The sequence below is a fragment of the Colletotrichum higginsianum genome (genome assembly GCF_001672515.1).
Source record: "Colletotrichum higginsianum IMI 349063 chromosome 7 map unlocalized unitig_7, whole genome shotgun sequence".
Lineage (NCBI taxonomy): Eukaryota > Fungi > Ascomycota > Sordariomycetes > Glomerellales > Glomerellaceae > Colletotrichum > Colletotrichum higginsianum.
In genome coordinates this window covers 4,135,320-4,154,253 of record NW_017263917.1, presented here as the reverse complement: position 1 = coordinate 4,154,253, position 18,934 = coordinate 4,135,320, and the positions used below count along the sequence as shown (strand labels likewise).

At 54.8% G+C, this 18,934-nt stretch overlaps 7 protein-coding genes across 7 annotated transcripts; 6 read left to right on the top strand and 1 right to left on the bottom strand.

Annotated features, from left to right (window-relative positions):
• Window positions 1-1,153: 1,153 nt before the first annotated feature.
• On the top strand, window positions 1,154-3,187 carry CH63R_10943 (Flavin-binding monooxygenase-like family protein; the record flags this gene model as incomplete). The annotated part of the gene is made up of 4 exons (XM_018305917.1): window positions 1,154-1,187; window positions 1,292-1,900; window positions 1,958-2,032; window positions 2,088-3,187. 4 exons carry the CDS (start codon window positions 1,154-1,156, stop codon window positions 3,185-3,187), a joined length of 1,818 nt encoding a protein of 605 aa, XP_018155341.1.
• Window positions 3,188-5,563: 2,376 nt separating this feature from the next.
• Window positions 5,564-7,227, top strand: CH63R_10942 (MFS multidrug transporter; the record flags this gene model as incomplete). Its single annotated transcript, XM_018305916.1, has 2 exons — window positions 5,564-6,015; window positions 6,099-7,227. 2 exons carry the CDS (start codon window positions 5,564-5,566, stop codon window positions 7,225-7,227), a joined length of 1,581 nt encoding a protein of 526 aa, XP_018155340.1.
• A 405-nt stretch (window positions 7,228-7,632) lies between these two features.
• CH63R_10941 (Major facilitator superfamily transporter) lies at window positions 7,633-9,542 on the top strand (the record flags this gene model as incomplete). Its single annotated transcript, XM_018305915.1, has 3 exons — window positions 7,633-7,864; window positions 7,933-9,169; window positions 9,230-9,542. The coding sequence occupies 3 exons, from the start codon at window positions 7,633-7,635 to the stop codon at window positions 9,540-9,542; spliced, it is 1,782 nt and encodes a 593-aa protein (XP_018155339.1).
• Window positions 9,543-10,971: 1,429 nt separating this feature from the next.
• On the top strand, window positions 10,972-13,152 carry CH63R_10940 (Regulatory protein; the record flags this gene model as incomplete). Its single annotated transcript, XM_018305914.1, has 3 exons — window positions 10,972-11,335; window positions 11,452-12,789; window positions 12,851-13,152. 3 exons carry the CDS (start codon window positions 10,972-10,974, stop codon window positions 13,150-13,152), a joined length of 2,004 nt encoding a protein of 667 aa, XP_018155338.1.
• Window positions 13,153-13,573: 421 nt separating this feature from the next.
• On the bottom strand, window positions 13,574-14,518 carry CH63R_10939 (Nitrilase/cyanide hydratase and apolipoprotein N-acyltransferase; the record flags this gene model as incomplete). The annotated part of the gene is made up of 1 exon (XM_018305913.1): window positions 13,574-14,518. The coding sequence occupies one exon, from the start codon at window positions 14,516-14,518 to the stop codon at window positions 13,574-13,576; it is 945 nt and encodes a 314-aa protein (XP_018155337.1).
• A 1,254-nt stretch (window positions 14,519-15,772) lies between these two features.
• CH63R_10938 (Biotrophy-associated secreted protein 2) lies at window positions 15,773-16,145 on the top strand (the record flags this gene model as incomplete). Its single annotated transcript, XM_018305912.1, has 2 exons — window positions 15,773-15,806; window positions 15,877-16,145. The coding sequence occupies 2 exons, from the start codon at window positions 15,773-15,775 to the stop codon at window positions 16,143-16,145; spliced, it is 303 nt and encodes a 100-aa protein (XP_018155336.1).
• Window positions 16,146-17,422: 1,277 nt separating this feature from the next.
• On the top strand, window positions 17,423-18,881 carry CH63R_10937 (Peptide hydrolase; the record flags this gene model as incomplete). Its single annotated transcript, XM_018305911.1, has 6 exons — window positions 17,423-17,629; window positions 17,697-17,866; window positions 17,937-18,109; window positions 18,200-18,625; window positions 18,678-18,742; window positions 18,795-18,881. The coding sequence occupies 6 exons, from the start codon at window positions 17,423-17,425 to the stop codon at window positions 18,879-18,881; spliced, it is 1,128 nt and encodes a 375-aa protein (XP_018155335.1).
• Window positions 18,882-18,934: the final 53 nt, after the last annotated feature.

Here is an 18,934-nt window from a genome sequence, read left to right as displayed (position 1 = left end):
TTATAGCAGAGAGCAGTAGTAATAACTGATGCGTAAGTTTTGTGGAAGAAAAACGAAAAAGAAAGAAAAAAACCCGTTGATTTCGCCGATGACTGCAACCCTTAATTGGGGCTCGTAAGGGTCAAGCGCGGTTATGAAGAAAAGAATGCTTCCTCCCCCCAGTCCACTTGAGCCAAAAAATGATACATGACCGCAGGGTTGGACACCCAGAACACTCGAAATTATGCCCTTTTGGAGAACCTGGCTGGATCATTCTCGGACTCCCGAAGTTGCGTTGGCCGGGGTCGTTCTGTCATCCGAACTATCGCTGCAGGGACTGACTCGTCGATGGCAAGCCATCCCTTGTCTTCGTCGACAGGGTAGGCTTCAATCGGTCAATGTGGCACCGCTTACATGTGTTGGCGCGATCCTCATTAGGCACACATATGGAAACCCCCCCTCCCTTGTTTATGTCGCAGCACAGACTGTGGTCGTCCATTGGCCATCCGTTTCCGTTCACGTTGTGTCCTTGACCCGGGGAAATGGCCCAATCATCGTTGCTATCTTCGTGGAACTCCGGGGTTTATGTCGCTGCCCCTGACGAGTGTCAGTCGTTAGCGATGCCGAGTGGGACCCGGATGAAATTGACAAACGTTCCTCCAAAGCTTTAACGGTCCGAGGTCAGGTCTCTCAAAGTTAGATAGATTGGTATCCTGCCAAGTCTGCAGTCCATGACCAGCTCAGGGGCTGAGGCACGACGCAATCGCGGCTCGATTCGGAATATATGCGTAACTGGACCGTTCCGCTTGTAGTAGCACCTTCCAAAGCGAGAGATCGGCAGGACATGGCATCCCTTGTGGTCGTTTCCGATGTTGTCAGATTCTTATTAAACGCGGTCGTCGGTGATAGGTAGGTCACACACATAGAGGAGGCTTGGGGGAGGACATAGGTAAGCTGACGGGCTGAGGTCCATACAGGTCAAGTGCAGGTAAGCTGATCATCGGGGGAGGGAGGGTAACATGACCTAACCATGTCAGCTTACCTACGTTCTCGGCTCAGGTTTATCAACACCACCCCCCGGCACGTCGATGACTAGCTTGAGAACGGGGCAGGTTTTTTTTATTTTTCTTTCCTTCGGTCGTCTTCTTTGCTTGGTTCTGTCTTGACTGGCGACATGGAAAAGATTGACTGTGTCGTAGTGGGCGCCGGTGAGTTTCTCCCCGCTGGTTTATGATCGCCGACCAGGTTTCTTTATGCTTGTGTACAGCATGACTTCTCGAGAGGCGCTTGGAAAACTGATACTGCACAACAGGATGGTACGGCTTAGGCGCCGCGAAGCAGTATCACTGCACGCAGCCGCGGTCTTCTCTGGTCATCTTCGACTCCCAACCCACCCTTGGCGGCACATGGGCGGATGAGCGCTTGTACCCAGGCTTGAAGAGCAACAACTTGCTGGGGACATACGAGTACCCAGACTTCCCCATGGACAGTGAGACGTTCAACATTCAACCAGGACAGCACATTCCCGGCGAGACCATTCACGCCTACATCAAAGCGTATGCGGACAAATTCGGCATCGCGGACAAGGTCCGGTCCAGCCGCAAAGTCCTCGTGGCCGAACATCAAGAGACCGCCGAGGGAGGCTGGGTCCTGACCGTTCTCAATGCGAACAAGGAAGAGTCCAAGGTGTTTGCTCGCCGACTAATCGTCGCGACCGGCATGACCTCGGAGCCATGGCTGCCTCACTTCGAGGGCCAGGAGTCCTTCGGCGGCCGCATCTTCCACGGCAAGCATTTCCAGCAGAACGCCGACACCCTGAAGACGGCGAGTACGGTGACTGTGTTTGGCGGCACCAAGTTCGCCTGGGATGCGGTCTACGCCTACGCGACTGCCGGGGTGAAGGTCAACTGGGTTATTCGGTGTAGGTCACCCTCTGAACTGATAACAGAGATATTGTCTAACGTGCAGATGCACATAGCAACAGGACACGGCCCATGCTGGATGGCACCCCCGTTCGTGACGCCGCTGAGCAAGTGGTTGGAGAAGCTTGCCAGTAAGGCCCTTTCATTTCCGAGAAGCTCCTCCCCCGACCACGCTAACCTCCCTAGATACAAGAATGCTGACTTGGTTCAGCCCGTGTGTATGGGGAGATGCTGATGGCTACACGGGAATCCGCGGCTTCCTCCACGGCACTGCTGTTGGCCGGGCCATTGTCGACACCTTCTGGAAGATCCTGGGGGGTGACGTGATGACCCTCAATGCCTACGACTCGCATCCAAACACGGCCAAGCTGAAGCCGTGGACCGAGCCCATGTTCACTGGTCCCAGCTTCAGTATCCTCAACTACGACACCAACTTCTTCGAGCTCATCAAGAGCGGAATCGTCGACGTTCACCTGGGCGAGATCGATCGCCTTTCCCCCGGCAAGGTCCATCTGTCGGACGGGACCGAGTTCGCTGCGGATGTGCTACTCGCACACACTGGTTGGAAGCATGTGCCGCCTATCAAGTTCCTCCCCGAAGGCATTGAAACGGAACTCGGCCTTCCCCATGCACCCCCACACGATGCGCCCCGCGAGGATCTTGCTGGCCAGACCGACTTGGTCGACCGCGCCGACAAGGAGATCCTCGAGCGTTTCCCGCGACTCAAGAACCAGCCCGTCTGGAACAAGGCCTACGTCCCACTGACCGAGCAGAAGGGCATCGACAGCGACGACACAGTCACCCCTTACAAGCCTCTCACGCCGTATATGCTTCACCACTTCATAGTCCCGCCTTCGGAACGCTTCCTACGAACCCGCGACACGGCCTTCGTCGGCATGGTCAGCAACTTCAGCAACGTCATCACAGCCCATCTCCAGGGCCTGTGGATCAGCGCCTACTTCTCCGGCCTTCTCGTCAACGATCCCGCGGCGGCCGTGGGCGACGAGGCCGCGTTGGAGAAGCTGCAGTACGACACGATCGTGATGAACCGTTTCGGCCACTGGCGCTACCCGACCGACTGGGGCTCCAGCAAGTGCCCCAGCTTCGTCTTTGATGCCGTTCCGTACCTGGATTTGCTGCAGCGCGATCTTGGACTGGGACCGCACCACAAGAAGGGCTTCATGGCCGAGGTCTACTCGCCCTATGGACCAGAGGACTACCGATATGTCAACGATGAGTGGCAGAAGAAGTTTGGTGCTGGCAAAGAGGTCGATGCTTCGAGCTGAAGCGGTCCTGACCTCCGAGATCCTCAAGTATTCTGGTGGTAAAAGCCCAATAAAAGCCCCTCATGGTTCAGCACTAGAACATCACGTAGCCATGATGTTATCAATTGGCCAGGGGGGCTAGGGGGTCGAAGGGGGGTTGGATTCAAAGGGTGGCTCCGGCAGCTGCTATACACTGCAGGTTGCCATAGAAAAGCAAATTCGACGATTCTCGAGGCCAAATCGTGACTTGCCTCGTGATTCCACATAGCAAAACATTATGGATCTCGCTGGTCCATGATCCATGATCCATGCAATCGTAACAATGTGACAAGTCAAAGCGAAGCGAACTGAATTCAATCTCCACAAGACAAACCCTCGATCGCGTTGCCAAGATTGCCATATCTTCCCCAGCACAGAAACAAACCCCCAGCCCCCCTCCCCTCTCCGTCCCCACGTCAGTTCCGTTCATTGATCGAGCTGGGGTGTATCAGCCTGTGGCTAGTTAACAGCCACCACCCCGGCCGTTCAAGGCGCAAACAGCCATGCCGAACATGCAAGGCAGCACGGGAAGGGCTGTCCATCCAGGGGCCCAACCCGTTGCAAGGAGGAGCGCAGGCGGCTCCAAAGTCGCACTTCTTGGCCGCGGCCCGTGCCAGCATGATTGCGGACTCATCCTCGACGTTCGGTACAGTCTCATCCTTGACCTCGAGCCTCTCTTCGAGCTTGCCGGCGAGGAGGGGTCAGTGAGGAGCTCGATGTTGGATGTTATAAGCTCAACCAGCCTCCAACGACAGAGGAGCTGCCCGTATTTATACTCCAGTCGTCAAAGATGTAAAGGAACATTCCGAGAGTATGTATAACCTTTCGTTCTGTTTTTCTCTGAGCTTGGAATCAGTCTACAACCTAGGGCTCCCTCATCAGTCGCCAACATGAAGCTTTGGTGATGTCCTATATCGTGCTGCAGGTGAGACTCGAGTGGGTTTGCAGACCGCAGTTTCTCTCGTGCATGTATCTAACCAATAGATCACCAAGCATCTCCTTCAAGGGATGTCACACGTCGGTCGATTTAGGGCAAGTCGAAACAATTTCTTTCATGAAGACGGTGTGTTTTGACATCGACCCCAAGCGGTCTCAGCGCTTCTGAGTCTTTGCACATAAAGTCTGCGATCTGACGTCAGCCGGAGGTGACAGATGCCCTACAAGCTGAGTTGTATTGTACGCAGTTTTGTTCAGCCGCACTTGTCATACGATGGCACATAGGATATCGGACCTTTGGCTGTTCCATCCCAACAAAGTGGCTTGTATGGTGAACAATCTCTAACCAGAGAGACCAGACGTTTAGTTGATTTCATCCTCAAGGCTGACTTGGACAGCAATGATTGTCGACTTTCAGCCGGTGCAACAATTACTCATTACGGAGCACCGAAAAGAAGTAGAAGCAACACCAAGCCACAAACTCAACTTTGACATTCGTTGGACTGAGAGGCAAAAGGGCTTGGAGAGAGTCGAGTGCCAAGCCGTTTCCAACAAAGTCGACTCAGTCGTAGTCGTATCCTTTCATTCATCAAAAAGAACCGATAATTGGTGGCTAGGTTTTAGAAAATCATGAGATCCGCCCCTTAACGCATGGCGTCCTCGGCAATAATTCAACCCAGACCGAGGCAAGCTGCTGATTTCGCAGCAGTGTGGGTGTAAACACAAACGACGTTGTCAATGTAGGAACTTCATCCGTGACTGTTAGTCATCCCCTTGTGATCCACCATCAATCAGGCGCGAGTGGTTGATTTGTCAACAAGTGATCAATGTTGTTACCTTTATGCTTTTGTATTTGGAACTTGGATGCAAGTGTTGGAGAGGGCCCACTTCGGGGTTGGAGACTTGGAGATGTCGAGTTTGCTGACGCACAGAGATGGGCCCGTTTGGCATTTCGTCTATCCAGAGAGCAAGCAGTCAAACATCGTACATGTCGTCAGGAGATTACCACCCTTTCGTTTCCAGAGATTTATTGTTGTGAATCACTTCTCGTACAGCGCCTTCTCTTCCCGGAACCGAAACCGAAAACGCGGGTTCGTGCGATATTTTTGATGACAATTGCAAAAACACGACGTCCATCAACCCTCTCATCGTGTCATCGCAAGCATCATTTACGTGATAGAAGGCTCTCATTGGGGAGTCCGTATTTTAGCCTAACACATTACATATATATTGAGGCTACTGAGCATAAGGTACTGAGAAGTTGGTTCTTAGTGCATCAAATACATTGGGGCTCTGGGATTCAGACATCTCCCATTTACACATAACCTTCTTCAGGCTCGACGCTTCAAAGGTTTCTATCGTCATGAACCCTTCAACTTCCAAAACTCTCGACTAGCACCTAATCCACTTCCCAGAACAACGATGACTAGTCACCGTGACCGGCCTACCGGAACAATCGATTTGAAAGTCTCATTCGAGACAATCCTCCCGATTCCTGTCTTGAGGCACGAAGAAGTTGCCGAAGTGAAGACTCTTCGACCGCCTCACCACATCAACGAAAGGTTCACATCGCCTCAATCTTGGAGTCCGCTGAGAAAGCGACTAGTACTCTGCCTACTCTGCACGGCGACATGTTTCGCGTCAGTTGCGGCTAGCTCGTATGCCCCTGCAAAGGCAGCCATGGCAGAAGAATGGGGCGTGAGCCAGGTGTCGGCTCTCGTGGGCATCACAACCTTCACGACCGGTTTCGCTCTGACGCCGATGGTTTTGGCTCCCATATCCGAGGTATGGGGGAGAAAGCTGGTTTTCACGCTGACTGGCGTGCTATTTGTGGCCTGCCAGATTGGCAGTGCCGCCACACAGTCTTACCCCGGGTAGGTGGTACTTTATCTCTCATGGCCCAAGGCCCATATGCGTCAAAAAGGGAATCATCATTGCTGACAGGAGTATCCGGCAGCATGCTAGTTCTGCGATTCTTTGCCGGTGTAGGCAGCTCCACCTACTCAAGCATGGTTGGGGGTGTCATCTCGGACGTCTACGGCCCCAAAGAGCGAAACACGCCAATGGCCATTTTCTCCGGCGGTGCCCTCTTTGGCACCGGGTTGGGACCCCTCTTTTGCGGCTTCATCGTCCAGAATCTGGGCTGGCGATGGATTTTCTGGACTCAATCCATTGTCAACGCCATCGTGGTCCTAGCACTATTTGTCTTTGTCCCGGAGACTAGGCAGAATGTCTTGCTCCGCCGCAAGGCCGCAGCACTAAACCACTGGTACGATGATATTGGGACCAAATCAACCGTCAACTTCAGGGTGACATCTCCGAATGCCCAGCAGGTCATCATGTGCGAGAAGATAGCGTGGAAGTTCGAGCATGACGAAGAACATGAGTCGATCGTGCGAAAGATTGCTACATCAGCGACGCTTCCATTTGCGCTTCTGTTCACTGAGCCGATCGTGTTCTTCTTCTCGCTGTGGGCCGCCTTCAGCTGGGCCATTCTGTATCTTGGATTCGCCGCCGTCCCGCTCATTTTCACTCACGTTTACGACTTTGACCTGTCGTCAGCGAATGCGGTCCTCGCGAGCTCATGCGCGGCATCCATCATCGCCACGGTTGTGAGCATCTGCCAAGAGCGCTGGCTAGACGGACTTTCGAACCCCAGATTACCACTGCATCGCCCCGAGCGACGGCTATACTTCAGTTGTGTCGAGAGCATATGCCTACCAATTGGATTGTTCGTGTTCGGGTGGACAGCACGTATCCAGATCCACTGGATCGTCCCAGCCATAGGTATTGGCATTTCCACACTGGGCATCTACTCCGTCTACCTGGCCGTTTTCAACTACCTCGCCGACAGCTATCATGGCTACGCAAGCTCCGCTCTGGCAGCACAATCGTTCTGTCGTAACTTCATTGGCGGAATCTTCCCGCTTGTGACCGTGCAGATGTACACCAATCTCGGGTACGGACCGGCATCCAGTTTGCTCGGCGGCATTGGGCTCCTTCTTACCGCAGGCCCTTGGGTCCTCGTCGCGTACGGCGAAACAATTCGGGCAAAGAGTCGGTTCGCCAACAAACTCGGCCAATGAGTCAAAGGGGGCCTGGGACCGGCTGTCCGCAAACGGCCCGGGCCGCTGGTGAGTTGACGGGGTGGATACCCCGGTGTGGCTCCACTCCGAGGGCCGGGCGTTGGCCCGAGCATCCCGGGAGGTTTGGAAATTGCTGGAAAGCTCGAACTCTCCCCACCCTACGCCTTACGTCACAGACAAGGCATGCTGCAGCGGTGTGCGCGTTACACGGCATGCAGAATATGATACGATGGGATCTCCCCCCTTATTTTGTTACATGTGTATATCTCGTTCCACCATCTAGACTCATCCTTCTGTGCTTGTTGCCGAGTCCCTCGTCGCCCTTGTTCTGCCAATTGGTTTCTCACAGGTCTCTTCTCCCTCACGCCCAAAACTGTCACCTCCTTAAATTCATAGTCCCGGCCAATGTCGCTCGCTCAGCATGTCACCCAGGCCGAAGGCTTCGACTACGAGCGTCCTCCACAACAGGTCGATGGCAATGACAACGACGAGGCTGTCCCCGGCACAGGTCAGCCCGGAACGACCGAGATCAGCCATGAGGATCCTCAATGGCGTCAATTGAACTTTGCGCCAGTTGAAACCGTTCACGCCGAGAAGCCTCTCGCAGCGTACAAGGTCTCGAACGCAAAGAGATGGGGTATGTGAAATCGGCCGTAATGCGGCAATATCGCTGTGTAATGTCTAGCTAACTAACGTCTCTCATAGTGCAAGTAGTTACCGGAATAGTGGCCTGTTGGCTGGCTGCAGGCATCGTCTTTGGGTTCGCCGCTCTAAAGCCGGTTCTCGTCTCGGAAGGGGTCTACAGCGACCTGTGCGATGCCAATGACCCGAGCTCGGTCGAAGACGGCGAGTACATACCTTGCATCGAACAAGACCTGCGCCTGAACCTGTTCTTCATCGCCGCGTCCGTCACCACCAACGTTTCCTCTCTGCTGGCTGGCTCCGTCCTCGATCGCTATGGCAGGCGGGTATGCTGGATTGTGTCGTCCATCTGCCTCATTGTCGGCTGCGTTCTGATGGCTGCCTCGCACAACTTCACCAGCTTTGACGGCTACTTCCTTGGAAACATCTTCCTGGCGTTGGGCGGCACCTTTGTGTTTGTTTCCAGCTTCCAGCTCGCCAACGCCTTTCCCAAGTACAGCGGACTCATCATCGCACTGGTCACGGGCGCATTCGACGCGTCCGCCGCCGTCTTTCTCATCTATCGGATGGTCTACGAAGCGACGGACGGCAAACTCTCACTCGAGAAGTTCTTCTATGCGTACATCTCCATTCCCGTTCTGATCCTCATCGCAGAGGTCATGTACATGCCGGTCCGCTCTTATCACACCATGCCTCAGCTAGAACAGAAGATCGAAAAGGCCCAGGACGAGTCGCGTGACGTTCACGAATCGGACGAGGAGATTGATGATGCCAGGCAGCTTCGCAAGGTACGAAGCGCTCGCGCCGACCGCCGGTTGTCCAAGCTAGACCAGATCGAAGAGGTTGCCGGTGACGCCGAGCAACGTGAGGAGCGCGTCAAAATCAGCGAAGAGCGCCAGGAAGCGAGCGGCGTATGGGGCGTCCTCCACGGTGTTCCTGCTCATCGGCAGATCCAGAGTCCATGGTTCACTCTCATTCTGGCTCTTACTATCGTCCAGATGCTGAGGATGAACTATTTCATTGCAACGATCCGGGCCCAGTACCGGTACATGCTGGGCTCGGAGGCCGAGGCCGATGCTATCAACCGATTCTTCGACGCTGCTCTGCCGATTGGCGGCCTGGTGTCGACTCCATTCATTGGCATACTGCTCAACAATCTCAGCGTTCCCACAACGTTCGGCGTCTTGACTGTCCTGATTGTTGCCATTGGTGTTTTCAATTGTCTGCCTTTTGGCTGGGCTGGATACACCACTGTCATCCTCTTTGTCATCTTCAGGCCTCTCTACTATTCCGCCATCTCGTAAGCTGCCCCAGTCGTCACGAGTACCTTGGTAAATGATCTTTTACTAACCAGTTCTAGGGATTATGCAACGAAAGTCTTTGGGTTTGCGACTTTTGGACGGATATACGGCACTATAGTTTGTGTGTCCGGCATAATCAATTTCGCACAGTCCGGCCTCGATGCTCTTACTCACGGTCCTTTACATGGCGACCCAACACCAGTCAACGTCACACTCGGATGTGCAGGTGCCATAGTTGGAGTCGCCCTCACGGTGTTTGTTTCCATCAAGGGCCGCATATTTGTGAAGGAGGAGAAGCCCGCATTGGACGCCGTGGAAGAAAGGCAGAGACTCCTATCGTCCGCAGAAGGAGACTATGGCAGTCGAGAGTAATCGGTTTGGCCCGCAAACACCCGGCGAGCCGTGCGCAGCGAGTGTGACGACCTTGTCGAGGGGAAAGTCTTTTGCAGGACGATAGCCACGCTGAAGGGCTAAGGGGGACGCAAGGCCAGCAGTGACCTCCTCTGGTCTCATCCGTGAGCATGAGTTGGATTCAGAATCAGTCGTCGTCGTCTGTGATTCTTGACCACAATACACTTCTCTTAGTAATCAACGTGGCTCTCAATTTGCCGTCTTTGTTGTTTTTGCACTCACCCTTGATTAAGATTTAGAGTTGACCATGAGCTTACAAAAAACCTAGCACTTGGCACCCACCCATGATGCAAGAGTTGGGGTACTCCAACTCGCTGGAGGTCCCCACCCTCTGCGGCAAAAACAGGGTTGGAGACATGGCTCCGGTCAACTACCGCTTCGTAGATGAGAACAACATCGGGGGACTTGAGAAGCGAAATCCTGCAGGGGTACTGTCGTCTGTTTGTTTTAAAGGCACGTCTTGATAAGTTCGTCAGTGTTTGATGCTACGAGACAATGAACTACCCAGTTGGTCCAGACAACTTTGGAGTCAGCCAAGTGGTTCGTTCCCTCAGTACTGTGTGTCCACGCACAGGCGTGCTGAGTATCATTGGAACCACAATCTCAGCGCCATAGCATAATGCGTCGTTTTTGTAGACTCAAAGTCCAACGGCTTTGCAGATTCGCTCTTTTCAGACCAAGACTGAAGATAGATCTGCCTCTCAAGCTCCCGCCTGAAAGCTCTAGTCAATTCCATTCCACAGCGCATATCAAGTCTGGAGCCGGGGCATCGTTGCGCAACGGAGCAACCGACGACTTAGTACGATTCAGTGCATACTGAACTTGTTGATTACTAATTCCGCGAAAATAGAAAACTCTAGCTGTCGCGTCATTTCCGGAGAAAAGGGGATTTACTTACCACCAGGAATTTCTGCTGGTTTTTGTGATTCTATCAGATGCTGCTTGTTCCCAGACATACAAACACAGCCCGTACTCTGAGGTACTATCGAAGGCTATGGCCTCCAGAAGAGTCCCTGCTTTGCCGAAAATGTGCCACGTCTGTCATCGTGCATTCGTTCGCGGCGAACATTTACGGAGACATTTAAGGACGCGTGGGTGGCTCTTGCAAGGGGAAGACGACGCTTGACTTTTGCAGAAGGGCTGACTAGTGAGTGGCATACACACCGCAGACACCAAAGAAAAGCCATATGGATGCTACTGCGGTCAGTCCTTTGCCAGGCGAGACTTGCTCACCAGACATGAGCGTCTTTACCATGCAGGCGTCACCGCCAGTTCGCTGTCAACGTCCCCAAGCACCGCGAACTCCAGCCAGAGCTCGACTGTCAACACTGTGGGATCCTGGCCGGCCTACAATGACAGCGTAGCAACTGCCACTCACGATACTAGCCACATGTCTTTGAACTCTGCTGCGCAGCCAGGCCAGTTCGCTCCGATGGTTACGCAGGAGCTAGTGGAACAACCCCCATTTGGAGATGCCCCCGAGCTCTTGGGTCACCCCGGCTCCATGGAAGCCATGCTAGACATTTCCGACTTCTTCGACTCTGTGGGGTTGGACTTCGAACACGGCTTCGACTTCTTCCCACCCGATGTGCTTCCAATGGGAGAATCTCCAGCATTTGCGCCGACTCTCGGTAGCGCCCCGGGTCCTTGCCTCGAGCGGCCGACTCCCGAAAGGCAGAGACCCGGGCCGAGTTCGAACGTCTCCTCTTCGACTCGCATCTGCAATTCCATCCCTGACACGGATACCGGAGAAGGTAGGAAGGTGATCGCCTTTGGTTTAATCCAGTCTCACGACTCCGTTCCCTAATCATAAACGTAGATGACTTCCACGAGTTGAAACCTCTAACCCAACCCTGGAAGGTAAGCGAAGCTCAACGGAGTAGGTTCAGCCAGCATCTGAACAAGTATGAAGGTGTTTTGGACGGGTTTAAACTCCCATCGGGGTTGTCAATATCGCGCTACATCGCCGGGTTTGTGGACGGTTATAGCAATCACCACCCATTCATCCACATGCCAACATTCTCTGCTGAGAATTACCCGGACTCCCCGGAGCTGGTGCTGGCCTTGCTGGCCATTGGCGCTCAGTTCCGCTACGAGACTCGCAATTCCAACCAGCTTTACCGGGCTGGGCGGGCGATCGTACTGCACCGACTCAAATCTGGGGAGGCGACTAGCCCGGCCGGCAATACCGGTGTAGGCGCCGAGGCAACGAGCACGAGTTTCCGTACGCCAACCGTGCGTATGGATTTCCTAAAGGCGATCCTGCTGCTGGCAACGTTCTCGGCCTGGCAAGAAGACCAGGTCCTCGTGCGGGAGTCGCTCGAATACCAAGGCATGCTCGCCTGGTGCATAAGAGACGGTGGTCTGGTAGACGGCCCCTCGGGTGACTGTGACGATTGGCACGTTTGGGCAAGGGACGAGTCGGATCGGCGGGCGAAGCTCTCGGCGTTCTGCTTCCTGAACCTCCAGAGCCTGGTCTTCGGCGTGCCACCCATCCTGCTCGCAAACGAGCTCGATCTCCGCTTGCCGGTGGCTTGCGATGAATGGTTGGCCAGCTGTCCGTCGAAATGGACTCGGGCTCGGGCCAAGGGACCGGCGCTGGCCCGCTTCCAGAAAGCCTTTGTCGACTTGGTCCAGCCGTCCGCACACTCGGATGATGATGGACTCGTCACTTCGCCGTTCGGTAACTTCGTTCTTATGCACGCCCTGCTGCAACGGCTCATGATGGCGAAGCAGCTCTGCCTCGACCGCTACGCCCAGAGGCTGTCTCCTGAAGACGGCGCCAGGTTCGAGCTCTCGCTGCATCGGTGGCGCGAGCAGTGGCGCAGGGGCCCCGAGTCCGTCTTGGACGTCAAGAACACAAAGGGGTCCCTCTCGTGGACGGCGACGTCTCTGCTGGGGCTGGCTCACGTCCGGTTGTACTTCACCTGCAGGACGCAGCAGAACGCATGCTTCGGCAGCGCAAAAAGCATCGCCGACGACGCGTGGGATGCGAAGCCGCCGGGCCGTGGGCCCCAGCTTGTGTATGCACTGCTACACGCGGTTCACGCGCTGAACATCCCGGTGCAACTCGGCATTGACTATCTCGCGGGCTGCCAGGCCTTCTTCTGGAGTTTGCAGCACAGCTTTTGTTCCTTTGAGGCAGCCATCTTCCTGAGCAAGTGGCTGTTCATGCTGGCCGCAGACCACGAGTCAAGTGGGCTAGACGGTAAGTAATGTGGTGTGCTTTTCTTTCCAAGGCAGACCCAAACGCTAAATGAGAGTCTCAGCAAATGAGCGACAGATCGTACGGTGGATAGAGTGCATTGTCAACGAGGCCGTGGCTTCACTTGATGAGGTTGAGGGCTATGACTTCAACAGCCAAGGAGACACGTCGCAATCTTTAGGGATTCTCGGTGGCATGGTCATCAAGCTCTTCGCCAAGATGTTTGAAGGTTGCAACAGCGCCTGGCCGATAATGCGGAAACTTGGCAACAGTCTACATGAGTACTCGGTGCTGTTGGATGAGAATGGCGGGCTGGCGAGTGTCGGAAGAGCCGAGAGTAATGCGAGTTGTTCGGCTGCAACCTGACCAGTCTGTGAAACGAGGGGGTCTTGAGTCGTCTGTTTTGCGCTGGTTTGAGGTGAGCTAGGGAGGAAACCGAACCAATGGCACCCAGTCTGCTCACCCGAGGCCGACACTGCAACACGATGCTGTTTACTCTTGGGACAAAGCACTCAATATTTCAACTGTAGTAGACTAAGAATAGAATATCAGCAGCTTTCTATGCATAACAGGAAGTCGGTCCCTGGCGGTTCTGTTCGCATTACTCGACGATAAGCCAATATGTCCGACTACAGCCTGTTTCTGGGCGACTTTCTTGTAGACAGTGGATTGTGCAAGACTGATTATACCTATGGTAAACGAACGAAGAAGTCTTGGTGAGTGACTGCATATGGTGTTGGTTTGAATGGAAACGGGAACAGTTAAGCCCCCGTCGACTAACAACACATTACAGTTCAGGACTGTCCAGGTACTCCTTGAAGTGATGAGCAAAAATCGCCGGCCTTTGGTAATGCCCGGCATAGTCGAATGGGAACTTGACCGCCTTGACAACCTGCAGGTCGACATCGGCATACAGAATCTCCTTGTCCGAACCCTCCTCGAGCGGGCCAGCAACGACGAAGCCGCCCGGCCCGTAGATTGTAGCCCTCCGTTTCCTTCTCTCGCCCAGCAGAAAGTCCCGGACCTCGCCCTCGGTCCCGTATGCTTCCAGCTCCTCGTCTCCCACAAGACCTGCCGAGTTGATGACGAACGCGCCCACCGAGAAGGCGACGGCCTTTCCTGCAACCTGAATCGCGTCGCTCATGTCGTGGTCGATGCCGAAGAAGTGCGGCCAGGACGCCACATGCACGGAGGGGTAATCCAGCCCCAGCGAGTACTGCGCAAGCGGGTTTCCGTTCTCGCCGCAGATCAAGCCGCTCACGGCGCCAAAGTCCGTCCTTGCCGACGCCTTGCTGCCGGTGTGGCCGGGCGCGTGGATCAGCCGCTCTCCAACCGTGGGGATGTACTTTTGGTGCTTGTGGAGGAGGGCCCCGTCGCGTCCGAAGATGAGCTGCGTGTTGAACAGCGTGCCCGTGGTGTCGGCGCGGCGTTCGTTGACGCCCACGACGGCGTAAACGTTGGCCTTCTTGCACGCTTCCGATATGGCGTCGACCTCCGGGCCGGGGACCTCGACGGCGGACTCGAAGAGCCTCAGGTAGAGCGATTGCACGAGGGGGTTGGTCGGAGAGATCAGCGCATGCCAGCCGGGGTATCCCGATAGAAAGCATTCGGGGAACCCAATGACATCCGCGCCTTCGGAGCCGGCCTCGAGGATTAGGTCGCATACCTTTTTGGTCGTGGCGCTCTTGTTCAAGAATACCGGAGCGGCTTCGACGGCGGCGAGCTTGACCATTCTGAAAAGGTGGAAGTTTGCAGGGTTGATAGAGTATAATTCAGTCGGTTCTTAGTAGGTTTCTGAACAGAGAAAGACACGATTGGGAGGCTTGTACTGCCAAATACTTATATCGCAGGTGCGTGCTGGGCCATTCCGTCATTGACCGGCTTTTGAACGGTCTTCGGCCGGTCTTTGATCGGTCTTTGACGATATCCGCAACCAGGCCGTACAACCAGGTGCTGCTTGAAACATCAGTCAGACTCAGTCCATTATTAATCCTCTTTTACTTTAGCTTGAGTCCTCACAATATGACTGGTTAGTATGTGACTTGAACGAACTTCTCCGCCCCGTTTGGCTGTGATCTGCATGCACGAAGGCTTACTGACGTTAAGCAGCAGCCGGTGGGATACGAAGCCCGAAGAAACCTTATTGTATGGGCAGGCAACTTCACATCACATGGTTAACCACCTACTGAAGCCATTGGTTGGCCCCATTTCTGTGGCTCTATTCCCATTTTTGATACTAATGTATTGTTTCACTCCGCCCCTCCGATACATCTGCGAGCAGGGCCCAGAGTGGCTGGCCTTCTGTGGCGTTGAGAAGAAAACCGCTCAGTTAGGCAAAATACCAAAGTAAAGTACCCAGGTTGATATCGCATATGTTGTGGTCAATGGATGGTTCCATGAGACAAGGCGCACAATGCCTGAACGATTATATAGACTACGGAGAGAAGATCAGCAAGGACATATAGATAGTAGGAAGTCGACCCCTGGTGACGATGTGCGCATTACTCGGCGATGGGCCAAACATGGTTCAGACGACGATCAAACCGCAGCGTACCGATCTAGCCGTTCGGATGACACATGCCATGCTCCGAACTCCGGCGGGTCCCGGCGACTACGCAGAGTGAGTCTCACGATGATTTGACAATAGCCTCAGAGGCCTTTGTGGACTAGTTTCAAGTATCCCAGGTCACGACCTCGGGTTCTTGGGGTATCGTCTCGCAACCCAGGAATCAACCCAGACAACTCTGGGGTCACAACCCACCTTCTTGAAACTGTGACAGTCCAGGCGCGTTACTTCGAAGGGTATATGTACCGTCGATGTTGCCATCTTTGGAGATGCATATTCTATGGTCTTTGAACGCAAGCAAGCAAGCAAGCATCAATCGATTCTTAGTGTAAACTCGTACTCTTCATCGACCTGGCGTCGCATTTTACTTTCACACCAGCCTCTTCCTTTGATCGTTTTCAGACTTACAATCTCAACACAATGGTCCGCGTCACTCTCCTCGCTACACTCGCTTGTAAGTGCTCCTGAACGTCCTGGATTCCGCATCTTTTGTCATGACCGTGACCTGACCTCGAACGCCGTAGTTGCGGCCACCGCATTTGCCCAAATAACGCCCAACAAAGCCGGCTCTAGCAACGTCGGCAAGGGCGACGGGTCGCAGTTCATCACGGGGGGCTGCGTCGACGACTCGGACTGCTCGTCGGCCTGTTGCGCAGACGCGAGCGGCGTGGGCGTGTGCTCGGCCGAGGCGGCGCAGTTCCAGAACGGCAAGAACGGTTGCAACTTTGTCGACCCGAACCGGGAGGCGACCATCGCGGCGGCGCAGGCTCAGGCCGAGAAGCAGGGTTTCTAAGCTCTAAGCCGGAATGCGGAGGCTTTGCCGGGACGGAGGGGGGGGATTGGATTAACGATTAGCAGCTGGGCTGTAAGCGGCGTGGGGAGGTGTATTGCGAAACTCGCATCAATGCCATGATATTCAGCATGCGACATGTACCTTCTAGTGAGAAAATAGAAAACAGAGTGCTGTCCCATTATTCGAAATCCGCCCAAAGAGGCTCTTGAAGGTTTTCTTGTTCCTGATACCCGTCTCGTATGCCGGAATGTTTCATCGCCTAACACTGTTTACTTCTAGAAGGCAACTAGCCTCTTGTTCAAACGAGACAACACTGCCTTATTGTCATTAAGTCATATGAAAAGTGACACACCGGACATTGAGGGCTGACAAATGACCTAAACAGGAAGTTGTGAGAATAGTCGCCGAGTTGTGGGAGCAAATCGTGCTTCGCCAAGGACATAGTCTATCCCAAACAGCAAAGGAACTTCCTAAACAGAACCGGGGGTCTCACGTACGATGGCGTGGTATGTTTACTTATACAGCAATGGCGTGACGGCTGTTTCCCATGGCGAGCATGGGCCGGAACGAACAGAGAGAGCCACGTCAGTGCCTGGGCCAAACCCCTCACGCCGTTCGCTGTCCGACGGGGCTCTACGGGCCAACAGCCGAGTCTAGACTGGATATGGCAGCTGAGTTGGAAGACAATGCCTTGGCGACCCGGATAAGCTTAAAGTCGCTGATGCTCCTGCCCCATACTTCCCCTCGCTCCGATGAAATGTCACCATGCGCACGATGCAGCACGACTCCATGCGCCGCTCTCCATTTCCAAGGCTCGCTTGGCTGATCATCACATCCCGGGGGGGCCGATCGACATGCCTTATTCGGCAGCTCGGCGCTCTGGAAAGCTCTTGGGTCCTGCGGGACTTTTAAGCTTAGACTTGTAGACTGAGATGATCCCCGGCAACAACAGAAGCGCGCTTCCGAGGCAAGGTTACTGGTTTCCTTTTTGTTTAACCCTTGCTAGAAGGTCTTCTTGCCTAAATCACTCAGTTCTCAAGTGGGAAGGAGCATAGAGCGGAGACGGAGACGGAGGGTTCAGGAAAGCATCTTTGATACTGAGAGGCCAAAGCCTACCTATAAATACCAGCCTTTCTCTTCACCCCCGTCCACAACTTCCCTCCTTTTTCCTTCGTCACGACTCACCTCGCGAGCTTTTCCGACTCTTTCGCTTGAGCCGTCTGCCAACTTCGCCTTCGTTCGACAAACCCAAGGTCCACGCTCACTCAGTCGACACCATGCGCTTCGTCACCACCCTCGCCGTCGCCGCGGCTTCCTGCGGCCTCGTCGCTGCCGCGCCCGCTACCGGCGACATCCAGCTCAACCCCGGCCTTCGGCTCGTCAAGACGTCGGAGGATGACGCCGGTTCTTGGGTCACAGAGGACGAGAAGTTCGAAAAGTACACTTCCAAGGGCATCGGCTTCATCGACATCACCGACATCTCTGTATGCTTGCTTGGTCCCACCCCGAGCGTCTCTGTTTGTCATGCTAATCATCAATACATTTGTACAGGACGAGGAGGTCCTCAACGCCCTGTCGACGGCTCCCGAGAACGCCACTGCTCTCATCTCCCGCCAGGCCATTACCTACCCGACCACCCTCACCCACGTTGCTGAGGCCAACTCCCTCATCAGCCGTGTCAGCAACACCAACCCTCAGTCTTGGCTTCAGACGCTGACCAAGTAAGTCGCCGCACCTTCTCGGACACCGTCACCCCAAGCGTCCGGCACACACTGCTAACAGATTTCCAAGCTTCAACAACCGTCACTACCGCTCGACTACGGGCACCCAGGCCTCGACTTGGCTTTACAATCAGGCCGTGAGCATCGCCTCTGGCTACTCGGCCATTACGGTGTCGCGCTTCACCCACTCGTTCAACCAGCCCTCCATCATCGTCAAGTACCCCGGCACCAGCTCCAACCTGAGTAAGTCACATATGCCTTTCATAGGCTTCTTGTCACCGTTGTTTACTTCTCATACCGTATACACACACTCCTGACTAACACGCTGCTCAGTCATCGTCGGTGCCCACTTCGATTCCACCGCTGGCGCCACCACTGCCCGTGCTCCCGGCGCCGATGACAACGGCACTGGCACCGTCAACCTTCTCGAGGCTCTCCGCGTCCTCGTGGCCGCCGGCTTCCGCCCCAAGAACACGATCGAGTTCCACTTCTACGCCGGCGAGGAGGGCGGTCTCCTCGGCTCCCAGGCCATCTTCTCCAACTACCGGACCACCGGCAAGCGCGTCCTCGGCATGCTGAACCAGGACATGACGGGCTACTCCCCTGGCGGTCGTGCTACTGTCTACACCGACTACGTCGACACCGCCTTCACTGCCTACGTCCGCCTCGTTACCACCCAGTTCACTGGTGCCACCCCTGCCAGTTCGTCCTGCGGCTACGGCTGCTCTGACCACGCCAGCGCCCGCTCCAACGGTTTCCGTAAGCAGCTGTGCTCGATCAACAAGAGGCCTTTGCTGACTAGATAAAATAGCTGCTGCCTTCGTCAACGAGGAGCCATTCGGCACCGCCAACCCCAACATCCACACCTCGAGAGACGTAGGTTGAGCCGTACACCGCAACGGCGAGCACCAAGCTAACTGTGATGCAGACCTACGCGAGCATTCAGTGGAACGCTGTCCTGCGCCACTCGAAGCTCACTGTGGGCTTCCTTGTCGAGGCTTCTTACTTGGGCTAGGAACCCGAGGGTCTCAAGGAGCCTGTCGAGTGCCCCATCCATGGCGGTTGTCA